Consider the following 24,598-nt stretch of genomic DNA (forward strand, 5'->3'; position numbering starts at 1 on the left):
CAATTTTTTCGGATCTAAATGCCATCTATAAAACATTTTATAAAAATTTTCTCTTAAATTTTGTGCTTGCGTAAATTTAACATTCCTCACCCAAATTTTTCCCCATGTTTCTAACATTATAGGTTGTTGAAAATTTTGTGCCCATTTTAACATACAATCTTTAACCAACTCCATTTCTGAATCAATTTCTACCAATACATTATATAATCTCTTTATATGCTGTTGACCTTGATCTTTTATTTGTTTTACCAAATTATCATCACTTTGCCTAATACCAATTTTCTGATCTATTTTCCATCTAGATTGCAATTGTCCTTACTGGAACCATTTGTAATTTCTCCCTTCATCCCTCAATTTCTCCCTAGATTTTAACTGTAATTCCCCTTTTTCCATAATCAAAAGCTCTTTGTAAGTGATAACCTCCATTTTTTGTAATATATTTATATTCTCTATCATATGTCTAGGGGTAGTCCATATTGGTATCTTTCCTAACTTATATTGATATTTTTTCCAAACCCTCAACAAAGCACTTCTGACCATATTATTCTTAAATATCTTATCAATTTTCTTGTCATATAATACATATGCATGCCAACCATATAATAAACCATAACCTTCTGTATTCAAAACCCTTTCCTCTGTTAAATTAATCCAATCAGAAATTAAAGATAAAGCAACTGCATCATAGTACAATTTCAAGTTAGGCATTTTTAAACCCCCTCTTTCCCTCTTGCATTATTTTTAACTTTATTCTCGGTTTTTTACCCTTCCATACAAAATTACTAATCCCTTTTTGCCATTCCTGTAAATTTGCATCTTTCTTCAATATTGGAATCATTTGAAACAAAAATAAAAATCTAGGCAAAACATTCATTTTTATAGCTGCCACTCTTCCCAACAATGATAATTGTAACTTCTTCCAATTCTCCATTTCTTTAATTAATTTTCCCCACAATACCTCATAATTATTTTTATATAACTTTACATTCAATGCTGTAATATATACTCCTAGATATTTGACCTTTTTAACCACTTCATATCCAGTTATTCTTTCTAGTTCTTCTCTCTGATGTGTATTCATATTTTTAATTATCATTTTTGTCTTCTGTTGATTCACTTTAAACCCAGATATCTTACTATACTGATCAATTGTCTCCTTTAGATATACGGCTGAATGTATTGGTTGAGATAAAGTAACAACCAGATCATCTGCAAACGCTCTTAACTTTTAAAAGCATTTTTTCTTTGGCCAAAAAAATGCTTTTAAAAGTAAAAAAAAGCCTCTGATGATCACACGGCTCAGCTGGGATCATCAGAGGCTTTTAAAAGCATTTTTTCTTTGGCCAAAAAAATGCTTTTAAAAGTAAAAAAAAGCCTCTGATGATCACACGGCTCAGCTGGGATCATCAGAGGCTTTTAAAAGCATTTTTTAAAGGCAAAAAAATGCTTTTAAAAGAAAAGAAAAGCCTCTGACGATCGGGCAACTCAGTTGGGATTATCAGAGGAGCCTTTTAAAAGCATTTTTTCTACAACCTCTTCGGCTGAAGAGGTTGTAGAAAAAATGTTTTTAAAAGTAAAAAAAAAAAGTTGGCCATGCCCACCTAGTCACACTACCACCCCCCCACCAAGCTAGGCACACAGAACCCGTAGTAACAAATTTTACATTTCACCCCTGGTTTGTGAGGCTGGGTGGGGCTACATTCAGTCTATAAGACGCACCCAAATTTTCACCCTCTTTTAGGGGGGGGGGGAAGTGCATCTTACACTCCGAAAAATACAGTAATTGATACTATAATGGAAGATAGTATACTTTTCAACAGCAATTGATATTATCACATATATGTTTATGTATATATGATTATAATGATGATGACGTTTATATGTTAACACTTTGAACACCTAGAAAACACACTGTTCAACATAGAAATGGAATATGTGATATAAAACATTGAAAATATTTAACTTCAAAAAAAGTACAATTTCTCCTTATCTCCAGGTTGAATCTCTCCTTGATCAGTTTCCATCCATTATCCTTTTCTGGCCTTCTGGTGCCTTGGAACTTAGCTTGACCCTCTTCCTCCTCTCTGGGGCAGCCCGTTAAATATCGGAATACTGCTATTCTGTCTCCCCTGGTCCTTCTCTTCCATGGACCAGCCAGGCCCAGTTCCTGCAACCGTTCTTCATACGTTTTAGCCTCCAGTCCCCTCATCATCCTGGTTGCTCTTCTCTGCACTCTTTCCAGAGTCTCAACCTCTTTTTTTATAGTGTGGTGTCCAAAACTGGATGCCGTACTCTAGGTATGGTCTTACTAAGGCTTTATAGAGTGATACCAGATGTTTTGCAGACTGGAAAAGTCATTAGGGGTTTGACTAAGACAGCGATTCTCTTTTTTTTTTTTTTTTATTATTCAAAAAGTTTTACAAAATTTCCCCCCCCCCTTTCCCCCCCTCCTCCCCCTCCCTTCACAACCCCCCTCCCCCCCCCCCCGACTTCCCGGAACGAACACAAGGTATAGTTAAAGTAAAACAAACATATGCTAAAAATTTTCGTCCCAACTTAATTATACCCTACAATCATCAGTTCCTAACTTCCCCAAAGCAATCAAAATAATACATCATAATCATTCAAAACAGTCTGATAACTCTTAGTCTGATATCTCGTTGAATATAGTCAATCCATTTTTCCATTCCTTTAAGTATCTTTCTTGCGTATTGTCTTTCAAAAGGCTGATATCTTAGCCATCTCAGCCAAATTGGCAACTTTCAATATCCATTCTTGTATTGTTGGTACTTCTTTTTCTTCCAATATTGTCCTATTAGTAATCTTGCTGCAGTTATTAGATTTAAAATCAATTTAGTCTCAATTACTGTACAATCCGTAATAATTCCCAACAAGAAAAATTGCGGCAGGAACTTTATCTTCTTTTCAGAACATTTTGTAAAATCCACCAAATTTTTATCCAAAAGGCCTTTATGTCCTTACAAGTCCACCAAATGTGAAAATATGTAGCGTCATCACAATTACATCTCCAACATTTTGCTTGCATTTCTGGATACATACACGATAATTTTTTAGGATCTAGATGCCATCTATAAAACATTTTATAAAAATTTTCCCTCAGATTCTGTGCCTCCGTGAATTTAACATTTCTAACCCAAATTTTTTCCCACGTTTCCAATAATATTGGCTCCTGAAAATTTTGTGCCCACTTTATCATACAGTCCTTTACCAAGTCCCTTTCAGAATCTATTTCAAGTAACACATTATACAATCTCTTTATATGCTCCTGAGACTGATTTCTAATTTGCTTTACCAAATTTCACTCGTTCTGCTCTATACCAATTTTCTGATCTCCCTTCCATCTAGCACGTAATTGCTCATATTGAAACCAAGTATAATTTTTCCCTTCCTCTCTTAATACTTGCAGAGATTTTAACTGCAAATTACCTCTTTCAGTATACAAAAGATCTTTATATGTAATCATTTCCTGCTTCTGTTCTATGTTTATATTTTCTACTGTATGTCTAGGACATGCCCATATAGGAACCTTATAATTTAGTTTATAAGAGTATTTTTTCCAAACACGCAGAAGGGCATTTCTTAGCACATGATTTTTAAAGGCCTTATCCACTTTTTTGTCATAAATTAAATATGCATGCCATCCATATAACAAATCATAACCTTCTATATTCAAAATTCTGTCCTCTGTTAAATTAAACCAATCACTTATTGCAGAGAGAGCAGCTGCTTCATAATATATGCAAGTATTAAGACAGCGATTCTCAACCTGTGGGTCGCGACCCTGTTGGGGGTCGAATGACGATTTGCCAGGGGTCGCCTAAGACCATGGGAAATATGGGAAGTATACTTGCGAGTCGAAGAATCGCGAATTCGGCTTCAGGCACGATGAATTAAAAAAGAGAGAAATCTTTGCTCTGATGTCTCCCTCTCAAGCCAGCTGCAATCACTCCCAATCGCTAGCCTAATCTGGCTTCAGGCGCGATAAACTTAATAGGGGAGGAGTCTCCGCTTTAATGCCTCCGTCCTCAAGGCAATCGCAAGCAGTTCAGATCGCTAGCCAAGACGGCTTCAGGCGTGATAAATTCAAAAAACCAGTTTGCCGCTTTTCCCCCCCTTCTGTGGCTGCTGAGGTGTGCTGAGATCGCTGTCTAAAACAAAATAATTTTACGGTTGGGGTTGCCACATCGTGGGGAATTGTATTAAAGGGGTCGCAGCACTATAAAGGTTGAGAACCACTAGACTAAGATGACCGTCTCTTTTTTATTTATTTATATTTATTTATTTATTTTGTCGCACAGTATATATAAGCATAAGCATGAAATAATATATAAGTATAATAATATATTATACAATATATAAGAATATATATGAGCATAAGTATGTGATAACTATATTAATTGGATATAATGAAAGGAAACAATAGGACAGGAACAGTAGGCACTTTTGTGCTCTAATGCACGCCCTTTACAGACCTCTTAGGAATGGGGTGAGGTCAATAGTAGACAGTTTTTGGTTGAAGCTTTTGTGATTTTGGGAAGAGACCACAGAGTCAGGTAGTGCATTCCAAGCATTAACAACTCTTACTGAAGTCATATTTTCTGCAATCAAGATTGGAGCGGTTAACATTAAGTTTGAATCTATTGTTTGCTCTTGTATTATTGCTATTGAAGCTGAAGTCTTCGACAGGAAGGACATTGTAATAGATGATTCTATGAGTTAAACTCAGGTCATTTTTCAGGTGACCCAAAGGCTATCAGGAGCCACAAAAGGGAAGAGATGCATCTTGTCACATTGCCCTGCTCCTCCCTGTCCTTTCTTCAAAAGAAATAATATACACAAAACATCATATTTTCCCTGGGAACCTGCCTGTTAAAGAGGGAAAACATTTATTCAGCACTACAGGCTGAATACAATCACGGTTGGGTGACTGCGATTGTTTCAACCTCAGAAAGGCTGAAACGCCTGTTTTTCTAACATCCCACACTCTCTGCCCAGCAGTCTAAAGGAACAGGGGAAAAAGAGAAATACCTGGACAGTTATTTTTCCTCGTTCCTTTGCCTTCAGCTTCTGCCAAGTCCCAGATATGCCAATTGCCTTTCAGCTTTTGCAGCTATTTGGAAATGGGGCAAGGAGGGAGGGGGCTGGAGAGAAGGAAGAGTGGAGGGAGAAGATCTTGGAGAAGATCTTCTCCCGAGCTCCCCCACCTTGCTGGAGAAAGGGGTGGGGTGGAAGGATGCCATTTGGAGCCCACCAGCCTTCCTGTTCTTGGTAGGTTCCTTCTTGAAATCTTTTGAGACAGGATGTTGGTCTTTGCCAAGCTCCTCCAGAGAGACAGCTTCGGCTTTATAGACACGTTGACTGCATTGATTGTTCCCCTCTGCGTCTTGGCTTGGCTTCTTTTCTCTGCCAGCGGTTGGTAGTTGACTATGAGGAAAGGTGGTGCTCTCTGAGATTGCAAACCCCACTCACTACTATCATCGATGATGTTACTCAATTGGGTAATGAAAAGTCTGCAAGAGAACATCCAAGCTCAGAGAGCACCAAGGACCCCACAGTCATTCTCCTTCCCCTACCCCTTCCTCTTCCCCTTCTCCTTCCCTTTCTCTTCTCCTCTTTTTCCTTCTCCTCTTCCTTACATCTTTCTCCTCCTCCTCCTCCTATCTTTCTCCATCTCTTCTTCCTTCCATTTTTCCTCTCCTCCTATCATTTTTCTCCTCCTCCTCCTTCTTCTTCCCCTTCCCCTTCTTCTTCTCCTCTTCCTTCCATCTTTCTCCTTCTCCTCTTCTTCCTCCACTTCCTCCTCTTCCTTCCTCCCACCCCCCTCCTCTATATATTTCCCTGGCAGACTCATTGGCTTGAGGCTTTTTTTTTTCCTCCTGGACCAGTGACCGGAAGAACAATTTCCAAAATCCGCCAAGCCCACCACCGCAAGTGATCCCTTTTTGCTCTTTGTTTTGAGGACAAAAGAAATAACACCTCCAAGTAACTCATGAAGGAAACTCACTTCTTATCCTTCTTGCTCGCCCATGGAAGGAAACTGGAATGGAAAAGAAAAATACTGCAACTGAACAGAGGCCCATGGAAATGTGAGGATGATGATGTGGTTCCGGCCGGCCCTTCCTGCTCGGAATGCTGCTGGCACAAGGTGAGATTGTGCTCCTAAGGTCTGAGAACATCTGGAGCATCTGGCAGAATGTAGAGAACTAGCGATTGTAAGGCCGTAAGCCGAATTCTGAGATGGGGAGAAGAACAGCCAGAAATAGGAATTTCTGCTGGGCTGAAGGAAGAGAGAGGCAGTAGAAGGAATAGACCGTCTTCTTAACCATCTCAATAAAAAAGCCAGAAAGAACATTGATTCATAAATTTAATGGCCTTTGTTGCCTTCACGCAAATATTGCATTTATGGGAAATAATTTATGGAAATTGCATTTATGGGAATTCCCTCAGTGGGACTTCCTCTGACTGGAAGGCAAACAGGGCATCGTGGCTGCTTTCAGTCATGATCAGGGAAGACTCAGCCATTGCTAGTGAGGTTGCTGGGCTTGGTCTGTTCAGTCATTCAGGCATGCCTGTCATTCATGTGATGAGTGTATTCGTCAAACTCCTCCCATTGGGCTCAGTTAAAGAATCAATGTATTTTACCAGCACAGAAAATAGAACAATAGAATTACAGGTGAAAAGAGTAGGGAAGGGGTTTGGAGGACTTCTAGTCCAACCCCCTTCCCAAGCAGGAAACCTTCTACCATTTCAGACAAATGGTTCTCCAATCTCTTCTTAAATACCTGCAGTGATGGAGCCCCCACATCTCCTGGAGGCAAAATGTTCCACTGATTAATTGTTCTGTCAGGAAATTTCTCCTTAATTCTAGGTTGCTTCTCCCCTTGGTTTGTTTCCATCAGTTGCTTCTTGTTCTGCCCTCAGTCGCCTTGGAGATTCGGTTGACCCCCTCCTCTCTGTGGCAGCCCCTCAAATATTGGAAGACTGCTCTCATGTCTCCCCTGGTCCTTCTCTTCACTAGACTAGCCAGGCCCGGTTCCTGCAACCGTTCTTCAGTCCCCTAATCATCTTTGTTGCTCTTCTCTGCATTCTTTCCAGAATCTCCACATCTTTTTTATATTGTGGGGACCAAAGCCGGATGCAGGATTCCAAGGGTGGCCTTACCAAGGCCTTGTGAAGGGGCATTAACACCTCACGTGATCTTAATACTCTCTGGTGATTCAGCCTAGGACTGCATTGGCCTTTGGAATGAATCTCAAACCAGCAGATGCAATTTAATTTATTTATTCATTACATTTTCATGCTGTCCATCTCTCCCCATAAGGCGACTCTGGGAGGCTTGAAAGACAATAAAAATATGATGGGATGCTCCTGAATCCCCTCACATCCACATGAGGAACCTCTGAGTGACCGAGGCCCATGAGGGTGCACAGATGCCAGAGGTGTCCCTCAGAGCCCCCTCTCTGTGGGTGGGCACACCCTCACCAGCCGCTCTTCTGTTTCATGGGCGCAGACCTTCATGGGTGCCAGTGCCAGAAAACAGACTGAAAAATGCCAAAAAAATGGCCAAAAAACCAGCCGTTTTTCAGGCCATTTTCAGGCTGTTTTCCGGGATATCTTCAGACTGGTTTTTGGTCATTTTCAGGCCATTTTTCAGGCTGTTTATAGCATGAAAATGGTTGAAAAATGGCCAAAAAACAGGCATTCACATGCTGGCCAGCTGGTCTTTGGGTTTCTGGCACTCTGGCGCGCACACATGTGCACACGTGCATTCCTGTTTGGGCACGTGGTGCCAAAAAGGTTTGCCACGACTGACCTAGGCGGAGTTCAGCTCCTGTCCAAAGAGCAAAGTCCGTGTTTGGAATTATTAAGAGAAGAAAGGAAATAAAAATACACAAAACAGCAATGCCCTTGGATAAATATGTGGTTAGCTCACCCCTGGAGAACTGTGTGCTCTGGCCCCACAGCTGAAAATGCCTTTGGGTCAGCTGGGAAAGATCCACAAACAGAGAGCAAAACATTGAAGGGAATTATATACTGTAGCTCTGCTACACAGATGGGTCTTGTGTAGTTTGGAGTGAAGGTAGGTAGACGTAGCATAAATACGGAAAATAATCTTTCTCCCTCTCTTACACTATCGGAATTCAGATTTTCCCATTAAAATCTCTATCAGGATTATGTACAGTTACAGCCACCTTGATTCAAAATGATGCTGAGACTCTGGAAAGAGTGCAGAGAAGAGCAACAAAGATGATTAGGAGGCTGGTGGTTAAAATAGAGATGAAGAAGGGTTGCTGGAAGTGGGTATGTCTAATGAAGAGAAGGACCAAGGGAGACATGACAGCAGCCTTCCAGTATTTGAGCAGCTACCACAAAGAAGAGGCAGTCAAGCAATTTTACAAAGCACCTGAAGGCAGGACAAAAAACAATAGATGGAAACTAATCAAGGAGAGAAGCAACCTGGAATTAAGGAGAAATTTCCTGATCGTGAGAACAATTAAATCAGTGGAACAACGTCACTCCAGAAGTTGTGACTGCTCCATCACTGGAGGCTTTTAAGAAGAGATGGGACAACCATTTGTCTGATATGGCATAGGGTCTCCTGTTTGAGCAGGGGGTTGGACTAGAAGACCTCTGAGGTCCCTTCCAGCCCTATGAGTCTATGTTCTACCTTGGAGTGAAGGTAGTAGATTCAGGAGAAGTATGGGAAAAGTCTTTCACCCTGTTTTACACTACCATAATTCAGATTTCTCCATGAAAACCTAATGAGGAAGTTGAAGGACCCATTAAAAGTTGCAAAGAGGGCTAACAAAATCTGGAGGAAGGCATCTCGCACCCTTCTCTCCCTGGAGGAAACGTCCATTGTCCTCTGGAGGCCCATTTTTTTTCTGTTTGGGGAGAAACCCATCACCCAGGAGAGGACAAAGCACCTCCCAATTGGAGCTCCAGAGGAGAATCTAGGGATGGTGAACAGCTGCTTCAGAGATGGTGAGAAGCAAGAGGTCCAAGAGGCAGCAGGGTCCAGATGTGGGAATAATGGAAACCAAATGATAAAAAGAGATTTTCCTTAACTGGCTTTCTCTACGCCTGCCGGAATCAAAGATATGCAGGTTTCGGGATTCTGGTTTCAGAGGTTTGGTGTTTTGTTTTGTTTTAAAAAAACTCTAACTAGGATTAAAGATGTTTTTCTAAAATCCGTGTGGCTCCTTGCTTCTTGAATTAACCATCTATGTGGGGCTAGCAGTCCCAGTCCGGCTTTTCCAGTATTGTAAGTTCAACATAACATTTGCCCTCAGTAAATCTGGGCCACTCCAAACAAAATGTCTATTAAGTCACAACTGGAGCAAGGCTGGCCCACCCCCCACCTAACAATGAAGGGCAAAGAGGGCATAAAGCCCAGAAGACAAAGGCCACAGCTGAGCCACCATCTCAAACCACAACTTCAGAGTTGGTTGGAAGCCGGGAGAGTTCAGATCCCTTCAGCAGATCCCACCCTCTCCCATTCTCATCGTATTCCCTCCCGCCTCCCGCCCAACCATTTCAGCTAGGTTGATTTTATAGTATTTATAGTATTGGGTTTATTACAAATTATACACTTTTATCTTTCCGTATTGCAAGCCTCCCAGGGTTACTGTGTGGCAAGATGGGCAGCTAATAAATTTGAGAGAGAGAGAGAGAGATGAATGATAGATAGATATATAGAGAGAGAGATGGAGGGAGGGAGGGAGGGAGAGGGGGGAGAGAGAGAGAATGCAAGAGCGAGAGGGAGAGGGAGAGGGAGAGGAAGAGAGATGAATGATAGCTAGCAAGCTAAATAGAGACAGACAGATAGACAGACAGATTAGATATGGAGGGAGGGAGGGAGGGAGTGAAGGAGAAGGGAGAGAGAGAGAGAAAATGCAAGAGAGAGAGTGGGAGGGAGGGAGAGAGAGAGAGACGAATGATAGATAGATGATGGATGGATGGATAGATAGATAGATAGAGACAGACGGACGGACCGACAGATAGATGGATAGACAGACGGATAGACGGAGAGAGGGAGAGGGAGAAGAAGAAAGAGGGGGGCGAGAGAGAAAACGCAAGAGAGAGAGAGAGGGAGGAAGAGAGGGAGAGAAATGGAAGACCAGCCCTGTATTAGAGATAACAAGGCTGGCCTGGTAATAAAATCTCTCCATTGGGCAGCAGCTTTTATTCCTCATGTGGAACTAAAGAGATCCACAATAGGTTGCCAGCTTTTAAAGCAGTCCGTGTGCTTGGAATGCCGAGCAGCCTCTTCCCATAAAAGTAGCCGCCCCAAAGAGGACTTGTGTTCAAAACCAGCCTCCCCACCCCACCGACTATTTGTCAGAAAGACAAATGTGAGCCAGCCGTGTGGTGCAGCCAACCAAGAAAGCCAATTTAATCCTAGGTTGCATTAACAGAGGGATAGACATAGACTCCAGATCACGTGAAGGTCTTGCTAAAGCCACACTTGGATGCTGTATCCAGTTTTGATTGCCACAAAATAAAAAAGATGCTGAGATTCTAGAAAGAGTGCAGGGAAGAGCAACCAGGATGATGAGGGGACTGGAGGCTAAAAGATACGAAGAACAGTTGCAGGAACTGGGCCTGGCTATTGAAGAGAAGGACTAGGGGAGACAGGATAGCAGTCTTCCAATATTGAGGGGCTTCCCAAAGAAGAGAGGGGGGGAGTCAAGCTATTCTCCAAAGCAATGAATGGAAACAAATCAAGGAGAGAAGCAACATAGAAATGAGGGGGGGGAGGAGGAGGAGGAGGAAAGGGAGGGAGGGAGGGAGGAAGGAAGGAAGGAAGGAAGGAAGGAAGGAAGGAAGGAAGGAAGGAAGGAAGGAAGGAAGGAAGGAAGGAAAAGAAAGAGCAAGTTGATCCTGAGAATGAGGAAAGTGTGTGAAAGAAATTCAAAAATAATTTGGTTTTGCTGTGTATAAGATGAAATAGAAAGCCTGACTTGCTTTGAGATTCTCTTATGACCCCCCTACAAAAAAGAAGCAGCTTTGCCCGACTCCCTCCTGCCTCTGTCTTGCTCTGCCCTTCCTCAAAGGCCGACCTGATGGGGGCATCTGAGGTGGGACATTGCACCCCTTCCTCCTTCCTTCATCCCCAAGAAACCTTCATCCTGGCTGAGAGAACGATTGCTGGCCAAGAAAGCTGGCTTCTCAAACCTGGCCTGCCGACGGAGGAAGGAAACGAGAAAGCGTTCCTTGAATCAGGAGTTTTATTAGGGAGCCATTCCATTCCGGCTCGTAGTCCCCCTCTCGATGCTCTCTAGCACCCTGTCCCCACTCTGAAGCCATAGACCTCCAGCTCACAGAGCGTCAGGTACTCTGCTCGGCCAGGGATGGCCACCGTCACGTAGCGTCCTCGCCGTCCGTCGCAGCAGATGATGCTGAGGGAGCCGGCACTGCCATTGGAGATGGACCCACAGCTGCAGAGGAAAAAACTCAACTTATTTGGGGTTCAAGACTCCCATACATGCAGCCCTTGCAGAAAAATCATTAAGTGTTGGGCCTTAGAATTCTTGGTGAAGGTATCTTTTTTTTTATGTACACTGAGAGCATCTGCACCAAGACAGATTCCTTGTGTGTCCAATCACACTTGGCCAATAAAAAATTCTATTCTATTCTATTCTATTCTATTCCTTTTATGTACACTGAGAGTCTATGCACCAAGACAGATTCCTTGTGTGTCCAATCACACTTGGCCAATAAAGAATTCTATTCTATTCTATTCTATTCTATTCTATTCTATTCTATTCTATTCTATTCTATTCTATTCTATTCTATTCCTTTTATGTCCACTGAGAGCTTATGCACCAAGACAAATTCCTTGTGTGTCCAATCATACTTGGCCAATAAAGAATTCTATTCTATTCTGTTCTATTCTATTCCTATTCCTATTCCTATTCCTATTCCTATTCCTATTCCTATTCCTATTCCTATTCCTATTCCTATCCCTATTCCTATTCCTATTCCTATCCCTATTCCTAGTCCTAGTCCTAGTCCTAGTCCTATTCCTATTCCTATTTCTATTCTATTCTATTCCTTTTATGTCCACTGAGAGCATCTGCACCAAGACAAATTCCTTGTCTGTCCAATCACACTTGGCCAATAAAGAATTCTATTCTATTCTATTCTATTCTATTCTATTCTATTCTATTCTATTCTATTCTATTCTATTCTATTCTATTCTATTCTATTCTATTCTATTCCTATTCCTATTCCTATTCCTATTCCTATTCCTATTCCTATTCCTATTCCTATTCTAAAAGGCTGGCATGTCATCCTCACAGGGATGGCTGTCAGTTCACCTTTCGGGCACCCTCTGCAAAGGAAGCAGCTGCCTCTCGGCCCCCTTGCCTTGGGGGGGCGGCTGCTTGTCAATGCTGAAGCCACCTTGGAACTTGGAGCTGAGGGATGGGGAGGTGGGGATTAGAGATGCTTGGGGTTTTGTAGCCAAAATAAAATACTTTCTCTTGGGAACCAAGGACGTTCTCACACCTGGTCAGAGGGAGGAGGAGTGATGTCACCAGGCAACCAGAAAGTGCTTTGATTGGGCCATGGGATGGACTGTTTGGGGTTGAGGGAAAACTTTTGCTTTTCATTAGGTGAAAACCTTCAGAGTCGGTTTTCCCCAGTACTGTGTCAATATGGGATATCTAATAAAACTATTCTTTGAGGAGTTTTACCTGATGTGGAGCTGTTACTTGGACTCTCCTAAATCTGAAGCTCCAACCGGAGCCGCTATCCAGGGTCCTGAGCCCCGGCTGCTTACCCGGTGTATCTGGGCCACAGTGAGGCTCAGGGAAGATGGAGGAGAAGGCTGGAGAGGCCGCGGGCACCTGTGGAGCTTGCAGACAAGCCCTAGAAAGTCTACAGACCCCCTTGGAGGCTCAGGGGGTGGCAGATGTGGTGGCGGAGGTTGTGCGCCAGGTGGGTGCCCGGCCCAAAGTCTGCACTGAATAGCCGGCCACCCAGGAGCTCTACCAGGTGGGGGAAGACTTCATCTGCTGGACTGCATTCCAGGTGCCCGTGAGAGAGTGCCCAACCAACCACCTTGATGAGGGAGGCAAGAACAACGACCCCCAAGTGGAGGTCGAGGGGCCCACTGGAATCTACATGCCTCGGAGTTTTGCTTGCTATGGGTGTATCACTTGGAACCCTGACACTCCTTACATTGGGTTGCACTTGCCGTGGTGGGCCCCACAGTCTCCCACGTGGATCTGGGCCCCCTGGAGCCGTCCCGAGCAGCACTCCTGGCGATTCTTCACCACCACGGCTGAGATGGCGTAGGAGGCGCCCAGATCCAGGCTCCACCAGGGCTCTTCCTCCGCCAGGGTGTGGCTGCAGGAGCCGTGGCGCCAGTCCCCATCACGGTTGCCATCCACGGCGCTCTCTACTCGGCTGTAGACGGTGCCCCACTGCGGATACGTGGAGGACTGAGTGGCAGGCTGGCCTCTGGCCCAGTTCCTGGCTGAGGGGCAAAGAGAGACATGGGTTGACATCTTGGCTGACCATCCATGCCTTAGACTGAGAGTGAAGGAGGAGGCAGGGGAGGAGAGGGAGAACTGAGAGGTCCTGGATGCTCTCTGAGCTTGGTTGTTTTCTTGCAGATATTTCATTACCCAACTAGGTAACATCATCAGTGCTAGAAGGGAGCAGGGTTTGTGGAGAAGAGGAGGAGGAGGAGGAAGAGGTGAACATCCAGAAATCCTCTTTCGCCTTCATGCCTCAACATTATTGGTGCCCCCGTGGCAAAGAAAACCTTCCCCTTCATCTCTCGTGATCTTGGGCAACTCCTATCTCTTCCTCCAAGCTCTAATGCAAATTCTCTGGAGGGGGCTGCAGAGGGAAGAGAAGCGAGACCCCCGGGAAGGCACTGGGGGAGAGGAAGAGCTTCCTAGAGAGGGGCTGGAGGAGGAGGAGGAGGAGGAGGAGGATTAAGCCAACACAAGAGGAGGAGGAGGCATCCAGCATCCTCAGGTGAGGAGTCCATGTTCCCAAGACCCAAGTTGGGTGGCAGGGATGGACCCTGGAAGATCCCTACACCGGGGCACCTCCCAAATGCAGCCAGTCTCTTTCAAGGTCAGGCTGCAATTCACTGGTGGCCTCTGCCTGAGAAAGAAGGCAGAAGGACCCAGGGCAGATGGCCATCCTATGATGTAGATGGAGGTGGGCATGGCTGTGGGGGGGGATCTGTCCCCAGGTGGGGATGGTGAACAGTATTATTCCAACATAGATAGAAGGCAGGAGGCTGGGGTGGTTATCCAATCTCTTCTTGGAAGCCTCCAGTGTTGAAACACCCACAACTTCTGGTGGCAAGCTGTTCCACTGGTCAATTGTCTTCCTCACTGTCAGGAAATCTCTCCTTAATCCCATGCTGCTTCTGTCCTTGATTAGTTTCCATCTGTTGCTTCTTGTCCTGCCTTCAGGCGCTTTGGTGAATGGGCTGACCCCCTCGTCTTTGGGGCAGCCCCTCAAATACCGGAAGGCTGCTCTCATGTCACCCCTGGTCCTTCTTTTCATTAGACTAGACATGTCATCTTGTTATGACCCTCCAAAGTTCTTCTAGATCTTCCAAAAGAAGAATTAGATGTTCTCCAAGCCAAGATCTCCCCTGCCCCAAGCCAGCTCCCTCCCAACCTTTGTGCTGAATCTCCCCACCACAGGACCCCCCCTTCCCTTCCCCCTCCTTACCCCCTGGAGGAGGCACGCAGCTCAGGGCCCCCCTCAGCCCTTCCAGGAGACCCACAGCCAGCAGCCAGCTGCAGAGCCCAGCCATCCTCTGCGTGAAGAGGGGAGAGAGAAAGCCACCAGAAGCAGGCGCGGAGGATCATGAAAGGGAAAACACGTGGGGTGCTGGACGGGGTCCAGAGGGCAGTTTGCCCCAGACTTCTGGGTCCCAGCTGGGGCTTGGCTTGCTTCAATATCAGGAGATCTTTGGCTCAGCTCCTCTTCAACAGTGCAGGAGGTCCCCTTGGAAGGAAGCCAAGGTTCAGGGCCAAGAGATCTCTGCTGGCTCCTCCATCCGACCAGAGTCCCAGCCGTGGACGACTCCGTTGGGAGCAGCAGAAAGCCATCTCAGGTGACTTCAAGCCCCACAGCCAGGTTGATGTCCTGTTTGGCTGCTGGACCGTTCTTCTGCTCTCAGAGTGACCAAAGCTGGACTCTCGTAGGATGGAGGAGCCTCAATTGTTCATTTAGTGACCATAGAGCCGTGGTGGCTCAGGCTGTTAAGAAGCCTGTTATTAGAACACAGTAGCCTGCAATTACTGCAGGTTCAAGCCCGGCCCAAGGTTGACTCAGCCTTCCATCCTTTATAAGGTAGGTAAAATGAGGACCCAGATTGTTGGGGGTAATAAGTTGACTTTGTATATAAATATACAAATAGGATGAAGACTATTGCTAACATAGTGTAAGCCGTCCTGAGTCTTCGGAGAAGGGCGGGATATAAATGCAAATAAAAAAAATAAAAAAAAAATTTGAAGCTTGAAGCTACAATGGCACTGAAAAAAGTGACTTATGACAGTTTTTCACACTTATGACCGTTGCATAATGATCATGGTCACATGATCAAAATTCAGGCGCTTGGCAACCGACTCATATTTATGACGGTTGCAGTGTCCCAGGTCACGTGATCCCCTTTTGGGACCTTCTGGCAAACAAGTCGGATTCGCTTAACGACCAGGTGACTAGTTAACAGCTGCAGTGATTCAATTTACAATTATGGCAAGAAAGGTTGTAAAATAAGGCAAAACTGTCTCACTTAGAAACGTAAATTTTGGGCTCAATTGTGGTTGTAAGTCGAGGACAACCTATGCAGTGACTGCTCATTTCTCAGCCAAGTGCATGACTAGAAGTTCTCTAAGGTTCCTTCCAATTCTGTTATTCTGTTAATTACTATTTACCATTTGCTGCCTGTACATTAAGGCACACATTTATCAAACTGAGCCGTCCCAGTGATTAATTGTTCTCACTGTCAGGAAATTTGTATCTCTTAACGCCTGAAGTGTTAAGGTAAAGGTAAAAGGAGGAGGAGGAAGAAGAAGAAAAAGAAAAAAAGAAGAGGGGAAAAAAGGAAGAACGGAAAGAAGAAGAAGAAGAAGAAGGAGAAGGAGAAGGAGAAGGAGGAGGAGGACGAGGAGGAGGAGGAGAAGAAGAAGAAGAAGAAGAAGAAGGAGAAGGAGGAGAAGAAGGAGGAGGGGGAGGAGGAGGAGGACGAGGAGGAGCAGGAGAAGAAGAAGAAGAAGAAGAAGAAGGAGAAGGAGGAGGAGGACGAGGAGGAGGAGAAGAAGAAGAAGGAGAAGAAGGAGGAGGAGAAGAAGAAGAAGAAGAAGGAGGAGGAGGAGGAGGAGGAGGAGGAGGAGAAGAAGAAGAAGAAGAAGGAGGAGGAGGAGGAGGAGGACGAGGAGGAGGAGAAGAAGAAGAAGGAGAAGAAGGAAGAAGAAGGAGAAGGAGAAGGAGAAGGAGAAGAAGAGAAGAAGAAGAAGAAGAAGAAGAAGAAGAAGAAGAAGAAGAAGAAGAAGGAGAAGAAGGAGAAGGAGAGAAGGAGAAGAAGGAGGAGGAGGAGGAGGAGGAGGAGGAGAAGAAGAAGAAGAAGAGGAAGAGGAAGAAGGAGGAGGAGGAGGAGGAGGAGGAGGAGGAGGAGGAGGAGGAGGAGGAGGAGGAGGAGGAGGAGGAGGAGGAGGAGGAGGAGAAGAAGAAGAAGAAGAAGAAGAAGAAGAAGAAGAAGAAGAAGAAGAAGAAGAAGAAGAAGAAGAAGAAGAAGAAGAAGAAGAAGAAGAAAACCCTGGTCACCTCAAGGCCAACTGACTCTCATCACGGGAGGGGGGGTCTTCTCCAAACTGACACCTACCAGATGGCTGAACTATAACTCCCATCTCATCCAGCCAGGCCACTGATGGGAGCTGCAAGCCAAGACCTCTGGAAGCCCACAACGCCAGGCTCGGCTGCAACCATAATGGGTTTATTTCAGCGGGTGCAGCCATGCGGCTCTGCTATCTGGAAGCAGCCCTTTGGATGAGAGCCCAGTGGGCTGATGGTATCTTGCCAAGAGAAGACAAAGAGGAGCAAGAACGTGGTGGCCCCTGGGGCCCTTTCAAAGGAAGCATTGTCTCTGGCCAGGGCAGGGGGAGAAGGGACCCGCCTGGATGAGAAATATTTTGCAGGGATTCAAAACAATGGACGATGGGCCTCTGCCTGCCTTCCCTCCTGCTGTTCCGGTGCTCCCTTCTGCTCTCTGGGCCAACAAGGGTCATGCTGGAGCCACTTTTTGGCAGACTTTCACTCCCCCGCTTGGTTTTGGAGGGGTTCAGCCTGGACTTAACAGAATTACAGAGTTGTTGGAAGGGATTTTCAGGTCCAACCCCCTGCCCGTGGGAGGAGACCCTGCCCTGGACCATTCCAGACAAATGGCTGTCCAGCCTCTTAGAAACCTCCAGTGTTGGAGCACCCACAACTCTGGTGGCAAGCTGTTCCACTGGTCAATTGTTCTCACTGACAGGAAAGGTCTCCTTAGTTCCAGGTTGCTTCTCCCTTTGATTAGCCTCCGTCGGTTGCTTCTTGTCCTGGCTTCAGGGGCTTTGGAGAACCCGAACCCAACCCCCTCTGGCAGCCCCTTAAATGTTGGAAGACGGCTATCTTGTCATCCTTGGTCCTTCTTTTCATTAAAAGGAGGACATGGAAAAACTACAACCAGCTGCTTTTCCAAATTACCTGCAATGGAACCAGACAAGCTACCCAGGCTTTTAAAAAGGCCTCTCCCTTGGTCACATCCCCTAATCATTGCAGATGGAGACAGAAAGGATCCTGCAGAGGCTTCTGGGTCTCCAGGAGGACCGAGTCCCTACTCCAGGAAAGGCAGCTCCATGGCTGGGAGTAAAAGAGGGCTTGGAGGCCCCACTCCCCAGGGACTCACCCTTCTCTCTGCCTCAGATGCAAAATAGCAGGGAGGACCCCCAACTTTAAACCTTGTTGGGTGTTTGTAGGGGACCTTGGAAGGTTCTTGGAAGACACAGCAGCTTTGGAGTCACACAACCTGCATACACCTGAATGCAGGCAGTCCTCAACTTACAACCATCAGCCTTCCATCCTTCCGAGGTGGGTAAAATGAGGAGCCAGATGGTTGGGGCTAAGAGGCCGACTCTGTAAACCGCTTAGAGAGGACAGTAAAAGCCCCTGTGAAGTGGGATATAACTCTAAGGGCTATTGGCTATTTGTTTAGTGACGCTGCAAAAGGGACTCATGACCGTTTTTCACACTTATGACCATTGCATAATGATCATGGTCACATGATCAAAATTCAGGCGCTTGGCAACTGACTCGTATTTATGACGGTCGCAGTGTCCTGGGGTCACGTGATCCCCTTTTGCGATCTCCTGACAAGCAAAGTCCATGGGGAAGCCTGATTCACTTAACAACCGTGTTACTGACTTAACAACTGCAATTATTCACTTAACAACGGTGGCAAGACAAGCCATTAAACAGGGCAAAATTCAGTTAGCAAGGTCCTCGGTTAGCAACAGAAATGTTGGGCTCAATTGTGCTTGTAAGTTGAGGACTGCCTACAGATATTGCTGGCAAATGGGGGTGGGGGAAGGAGGGGGGAGGGGAGCTGTTGGGGTTCAGGTGGGGACACCTGCAGCCAATGTCCTTTCCAAAGAGGGTCAAAGAAGCTGCTTCCTTGATCCTTTTAAGATAAACCCCAAGAGGACGATCCATCACTGGAGGCTTTCAAAAACAGACTGGACAACCATTAGACTGGGATGGTCTGAGAGGGTTGGACTAGAAGATCTCCGAGGTCCCTTCCAGGCCAAGAGGGCTCCTGATGGTGAACTGGAAGAGCACCCAGGCTCTCAGACCCAGCCTGGTCAGCCCCATCTCCTTCTTCCTTGGGGGTGACGACCCACCGTGTCTCCACGAGAAAGCCCAGATCATGTGTGGGGCTGGAGGAGGCTGCTGCATAATCCTTGGGACAGTAAACGTGGCTGACCAGCAAGCACCAGAACGCGTAACTCCAGAGACACCCTTGGAAAACCACAAATCTGTTTCTCACTTTAGAATAACAGAGTTGGAAGGGACCTTGGAGGTCCTCTAGTCCAGCCCCCTGCTCAAGCAAGATACTCTATTACCATTTCAGACAGAGGGCTGTGAAATCTCTTCTTAAAAATGTGGAGCACCCACAACTTCTGAAGGCATTGCGCTAGTTAACTGTTCTCACTGTTAATAAATTTCTCCTTATTTCTGGGTTGAATCTCTCCTTGATCTGTTTCCATCCATGATTCCTTGTCTGGCCTTCAGGTGCTTTGGAAAACAGGTTGACGCCCTTCTTCCTCTCTGTGGCAGCCCCTCCAATATCGGAAGGCTGCTCTCCTGTCTCCCCTGGTCCTTCTCTTCACTAGACTAGCCAGGCCCAGTTCCTGCAACCGTTCATCGTATGTTTTGGCCTCCAGTCCCCTCATCATCTTTTTCTCAACATATTTCTTATATCATGGCGACCAAAACTGGATGCAGCATTCCAAGTGTGGCCTTACCAAGGCATTTTTTGGCCATGCCAACTGGAAGAATTCACTGGAGAAAGCAATTGTGCTCTGAAGAGTTAGGGGTAAAAGGAAACCAGGTCTCCAAAGAGGACAGTGGCCAAATACCATCAAAGCCGAGTAGCCGATACTGGCCAGAGCATAGAGAAAACTCAAAGGAACAGTGCAAGATCAGAATACTGGTAAGTGGGGAAACTGCCTGGCCCAGAGACTGGCCAAGAGTTGGACACGACTGAATGGATAACACATCAGAATAACAGAATATCAGAGTTGGAAGGGACCTTAGAGGTCTTCTAGTCCAACCCCCTGCCCAGGCAGGAAGCCCTGTCCCATTTCAGACAAATGGTTGTCCAATCTCTTCTTAAAAACTTCCAGTGTTGGAGCACATGCAAAGTCTAGTGGCAAGCTGTTCCATTGATTAATCTGCAGAGACGTGATTGATCAAATCAGTTTTATTGATCCTCTGCAGCCCCCTTTCACATTCCCAGAAATGTGAGGGAGGGGGCCCTGGCCCTCTCTTCCCCCAAGGCACAACATTAATCTCAGAAGGCTTGAGGAGAAGCCAGGCAACCCCTCTTGATGGTGCCTTTGCAGGCTCCCTGGATTGCAACCTTCCCTGAGCCAGCGAGACCCCTAGCCGGGTCCATGAAAGGGGCAGAGGGGCCCCACTGGGGAACCGAGAGCATGAAGGCACATCTGCACCGGGGGCCAAATTAGAAGGCAGGCCTGGTTGAGCCTCTGAAGGAGGAGTCGAGGGACAGCAACTTGGCTTGATGACCTCAAATCTCTCAAGGTAGCTGGTGCCCAGAGCTGCCCGGGTCCTGGTTGTAGGAGACGTCCATCTGTAGGTCCTTGAAGGGTCCATTCGAGGTCAGGCACGGCTGGGGATCTTCTCAGAGGCCCATCTGTGCACGGAGCCTTCCCCGGTGGCTTTACTTTCATCAGTGGAGGTGGGACAAGGATGGGGCTGGGGGCGCTTATAAACCCTGAAGGGGGGATGAAGCCTAGAGGGGGGATCCCCCTCGGCCCACCCACTGCCCCGGCTTCTCTCCGGCCAGCCTTCCTGGACACGCTACAGCTGGACCTGGGAATATTCCCGGGTGAACTTCGCATGGAACTGGCTCAGCTTCTGCAGGAGAACCTCCAGCTTCTCCTCAGGAGGCAAGATGGTCATTCTGGGATGAAGAGAGCGAGAAAAGAGTGTGTGAGAAAGGAAGAAAGGAAAAAAGGAAAGGAAAGGAAAGGAAAGGAAAGGAAGGAAGGAAGGAAGGAAGGAAGGAAGGAAGAGAAGAGAAGAGAGAGAGAAGAGAAGAGAAGAGAAAGAAAGAAAGAAAGAAAGAAAGAAAGAAAGAAAGAAAGAAAGAAAGAAAGAAAGAAAGAAAGAGGGAGGGAGGGAGGGAGAGAGGGAGGGAGGGAGGAAGGAAGGAAGGTAGGTTACAAGTAGTCCTTGACTTACAACCATTAATTTAGTGACCATTTGAAGTTGGGCATTTGAAGCAGGGCAGTGCTCAAGGCACTGAGGGCTGAAGGCAGGGCAGGGCAGGGCTCACCTGAAGTGGAAGGTGCCTTCTCTCTGGCCAAAGCCACTGCCGGGCACGACACAGATGCCCGTCTCCTCCAGCAGTTTGAGGCAGAAGAACATGTCCGGCGCCTGGCCCTGGGCCTGCAGGAGGTCAGGGGAGGAAGTGGGTTCAGACTGGCTTTGCATTCCAGTTCCATTGCTTGGTCCGGTGTCTTTTTACGGTTCAAGCATTGGAATCGAGAGAAAAGTGGGACATTGTGGTGCTAATTAACTCATGCAAAATAAGGTTGCAGGTGGACTCATCGCGGATGTTTTGAACCCACATAAACCCAAAACATCTGCAGGGGAGTCAAAATAGCTCTAGCAAAAAGCTGCTTTTTCAAAAGGCTCTTTGTTTCCCCTTTTTCCTGTACAGAGTCAGCATTATTTGCATACTTTCCCCCAACAATCTGGGTCCTCATTTTACCGACCTCGGAAGGATGGAAGGCTGAGTCGGCCCTTCTTTCCTTCCTTCCTCCCTCCCTCCCTTCTCACTTAGCACTTATCTACCGCTTCACAGTCCTTTCCAGCCCTCTCTATAAGTGGTTTACAGAGTCAGCCTCTTTCCCCCAACAATCTAAGTCCTCATTTTACCCTCCTCGGAAGGACGGAAGGCTGAGTCAATCTGGAGCCAGTCAAGAACAAACTCCTAGCAGTGGGCACAGCTGGCCTGCAATTCTGCACTCTAACCATTATGCGCCCAAGTCAAGAGGGAGGAAAAACCCTTGAAGGCCCATCCCCTTGTAACACTTGGATCAGCCATCTTGACTTTTTCGACCTTCCCCTGCTCAGCCCTTGTCCCACTTCTTCGTCTCCCTGAGGAAAAGATGGGTCCCTCCCTCCCTCCCTTACTCTCCAGGGTCCTTTCCCTTCCGTGCAAGCAAGCTCCTCCTCGCTGGGGGCCCCACGCAACCTCCCCCGGCCCCTGCAGGCTGCGAGACCACCTGCTGCCACCCCCCATCTCTGGAAAGGCCAGACCCATAGAGTGCCCACCTCACCTGAGCCTCTTGCACAGCTCGAGCGGGCAGCTCGATTCGGGGAAAGGCATACATGGCCCCCTGCACCGGGTTGCAGTGGATCCCGGGGGCCCGGTTGAAGGTCTCCTCGGTCAGCCGGGCCTTCCTGGCCAGAGCGCCCAGGACAGCGGCCTTTTCCTGAAGGCACAACAATCGCTCTTAGCTCAAGCACCACATGGCTGTTTCATGCCCACAGCCCAACACACAAACTGGATTCAGATGCTCCGAAGCCCCCTCTTAGCTTAGCATGTGGGAACCCACTAAAGGTAAAGGTTCCCCTCGCACATATGTGCTAGTCGTTCCCGACTCTAGGGGGCGCTGTTCATCTCCGTTTCAAAGCTGAAGAGCCAGCATTGTCTGAAGACGTCTCCGTGGTTATGTGGCTGGCATGACTCAATGCCAAAGGCGCACGAAACGTTGTTCCCTTCCCACCAAAGGTGGTCCCTATTTTTTCTACTTGCATTTTTACATGCTTTCAAAACTGCTAGGTTGGCAGAAGCTGGGACAAGTAACAGGAGCTCACCCCGTTACACGGCAGCACTAGGGATTCGAACCGCTGAGCTGCTGACCTTTCGATCGACAAGCTCAGCGTCTTAGCCCCTGAGCCACCCTTGGTAACCCACTACTGGCAGCCTAATCAGTTAAACCAGGGGTGTCCGATCTTGCAACTTTAGGACTTGTGGACTTCAACTCCTAGAATTTCCCAGGCAGCACTGATGATGTAACCTAGCTGGGTCATGAAACGTCTGCAAGAAAATAACCCCGCTCAGGGAGCACCAAGGACCCCAGAGTCCTCCTCCTCCTTGTCCAACTGATGTTGTTACCTAGTTGGTCATGAAACATCTACAAGAAAACTCATAAACTCCGAGAGCACCAAGGACCCCTCACGGTGCTCCACAACGGCTTTGCAGCCTGCCAAAACAGGTCAGGGGGCTACAAGCAGGCCTGGAGACTCTGAAGCGGCCCCCCCTCCTGCTCTGAGCATCATACAAAGCCTCCCATATTCTCTTCATCACTTTTCACGCGTGCATTTAACTAATTTCTATGGCCGCCCATCTCACAATCAGGGCTGGACAGCTAGCGAGACGTTAAAAAAAAACCGAACCCAAATTAAATCAGCAAAATTAAGTGCCACAGAGGATGCGCCAAGAACCCACTCAGGGCCAAAGAAGATCCCCCATTCCAGGCACGCAGGATGAGCTCTCCTGTCCTCCTGGCTCCGTTTCTGGACAAGATGTCCTGACTTCTCCCTTTTGCCTTGAGTGACACAATGGCAGGGATCCAATCCTTGGTGTCAGGAATGGGGGACCATCTTCCTCCAGATGCCGCAATGCAGAAGGAGACTCCAACAAAGCAGTCCCAGCGGCCATCTTGACTTTTTTGCCCTCCCCCGCAGTTATGGATGCAGGGAGGGAGGGGTCAAGGCCGAAATGGAAGCTCCATGTGGGCTTCCCTCTGTGTAAGCTCCGACTTTCCCCCTCAGAGGAAAATACGCATATTTCAAAGAAAAATCCAAATCTCACGCTGTGCCTAATACAGAGAGTCCTCGACTTACAACAGTTCGTTTAGTGACCGTTCAAAGTTACAACGTCACTGAAAAAAGTGACCTATGACCATTTTGCACACCTACGACCGTTGCAGGATCCCCAAGGGTCACGTGAGGCTTGGCAACTGACTTGTACTTATGACAGTTGCAGTGTCCTGGGGTCACGTGATCCCCTTTTGCTCCTATCTGACAAACAAAGTCATTGGGAAAGCAGATTCACTTAACAATAGTGGCCAGAAAGGTCGTAAAAATGAGGCAAAACTCACTTATCAAATGTCTCCCTTAGCGACAGAAATTTTTGGCTCTGTTGTGGCCGTAAGTCAAGGACTCCCTGTATATGCCACTATCCCCACTCTCATGTCCTCTAGATCTGTGGGATGACAACATCCACAATCCTCAGACAGTACTAGATGGGCATGATGGGTATTGTAGTTCAGAGATCTGGAAGGATCTCGGACTCAGGAAGTCCAACATCAAACACAAAATAAGGGCTGTCCTCAACATATGACCACAATTGGGATCAAAATTTCCATGGCTAAGCGAGGCGGTCATTAAGCAAGTCACACCCAATTTTACAATCTTTTGTTTTTTGTTTTTTGGTTAAGTAAATCGCGAAGGGCTTTGCTTGTCCAAAGCCGGCTGGGAAGGGGGCGAATGGCGATCACGTGACACGCAACTTTTATAAACACCTGCCGGTTTGTCATTGTGATTGTTTGGGTGCTGCGACAGTCATAAGTGCGAGGACTTGAGTCATGCCACTTTTTTTCGGTGCTGTTGAACGGCTGTTAAATGAATCATTGTAAGTTGAGGACTACCTTCATGGCATCCAGCAGATGTTCTGGATTTTTTTCACTATCTTAATGAAACTGATTCCCTGAGCTCAGTAAGGGGGGGCCACTGTTGC

General features: G+C 46.7%; 2 protein-coding genes across 8 annotated transcripts in view; both read right to left on the minus strand.

Annotated features, from left to right (window-relative positions):
- LOC131194146 (uncharacterized) overlaps positions 1-13,830 on the minus strand; it is a 64,429-nt gene extending 50,599 nt beyond the window's left edge. Inside the window, exons 1-3 of the mRNA XM_058174803.1 lie at positions 13,210-13,830; positions 11,308-11,462; positions 7,955-8,006 (exon numbers count right to left, since the gene is read on the minus strand). Coding sequence (XP_058030786.1) covers positions 7,955-8,006; positions 11,308-11,462; positions 13,210-13,676 — 674 coding nt within the window. The 5' untranslated portion in view covers positions 13,677-13,830. The remainder of the gene's footprint in view (positions 1-7,954; positions 8,007-11,307; positions 11,463-13,209) is intronic.
- Positions 13,831-20,008: 6,178 nt separating this feature from the next.
- The window catches only part of GPT (glutamic--pyruvic transaminase), a 40,979-nt gene continuing 36,389 nt past the window's right edge, over positions 20,009-24,598 (minus strand). For all 7 annotated transcript variants that reach the window (XM_058179074.1, XM_058179073.1, XM_058179076.1 and 4 more), the window contains exons 10-12: positions 22,131-22,286; positions 21,122-21,234; positions 20,009-20,746 (exon numbers count right to left, since the gene is read on the minus strand). In XM_058179074.1, the coding sequence (XP_058035057.1) occupies positions 20,644-20,746; positions 21,122-21,234; positions 22,131-22,286 (372 nt within the window). In that variant the 3' untranslated portion in view covers positions 20,009-20,643. The remainder of the gene's footprint in view (positions 20,747-21,121; positions 21,235-22,130; positions 22,287-24,598) is intronic.

This window comes from Ahaetulla prasina, chromosome 3, assembly GCF_028640845.1.
Source record: "Ahaetulla prasina isolate Xishuangbanna chromosome 3, ASM2864084v1, whole genome shotgun sequence".
Classification (NCBI taxonomy): Eukaryota; Metazoa; Chordata; class Lepidosauria; order Squamata; family Colubridae; genus Ahaetulla; species Ahaetulla prasina.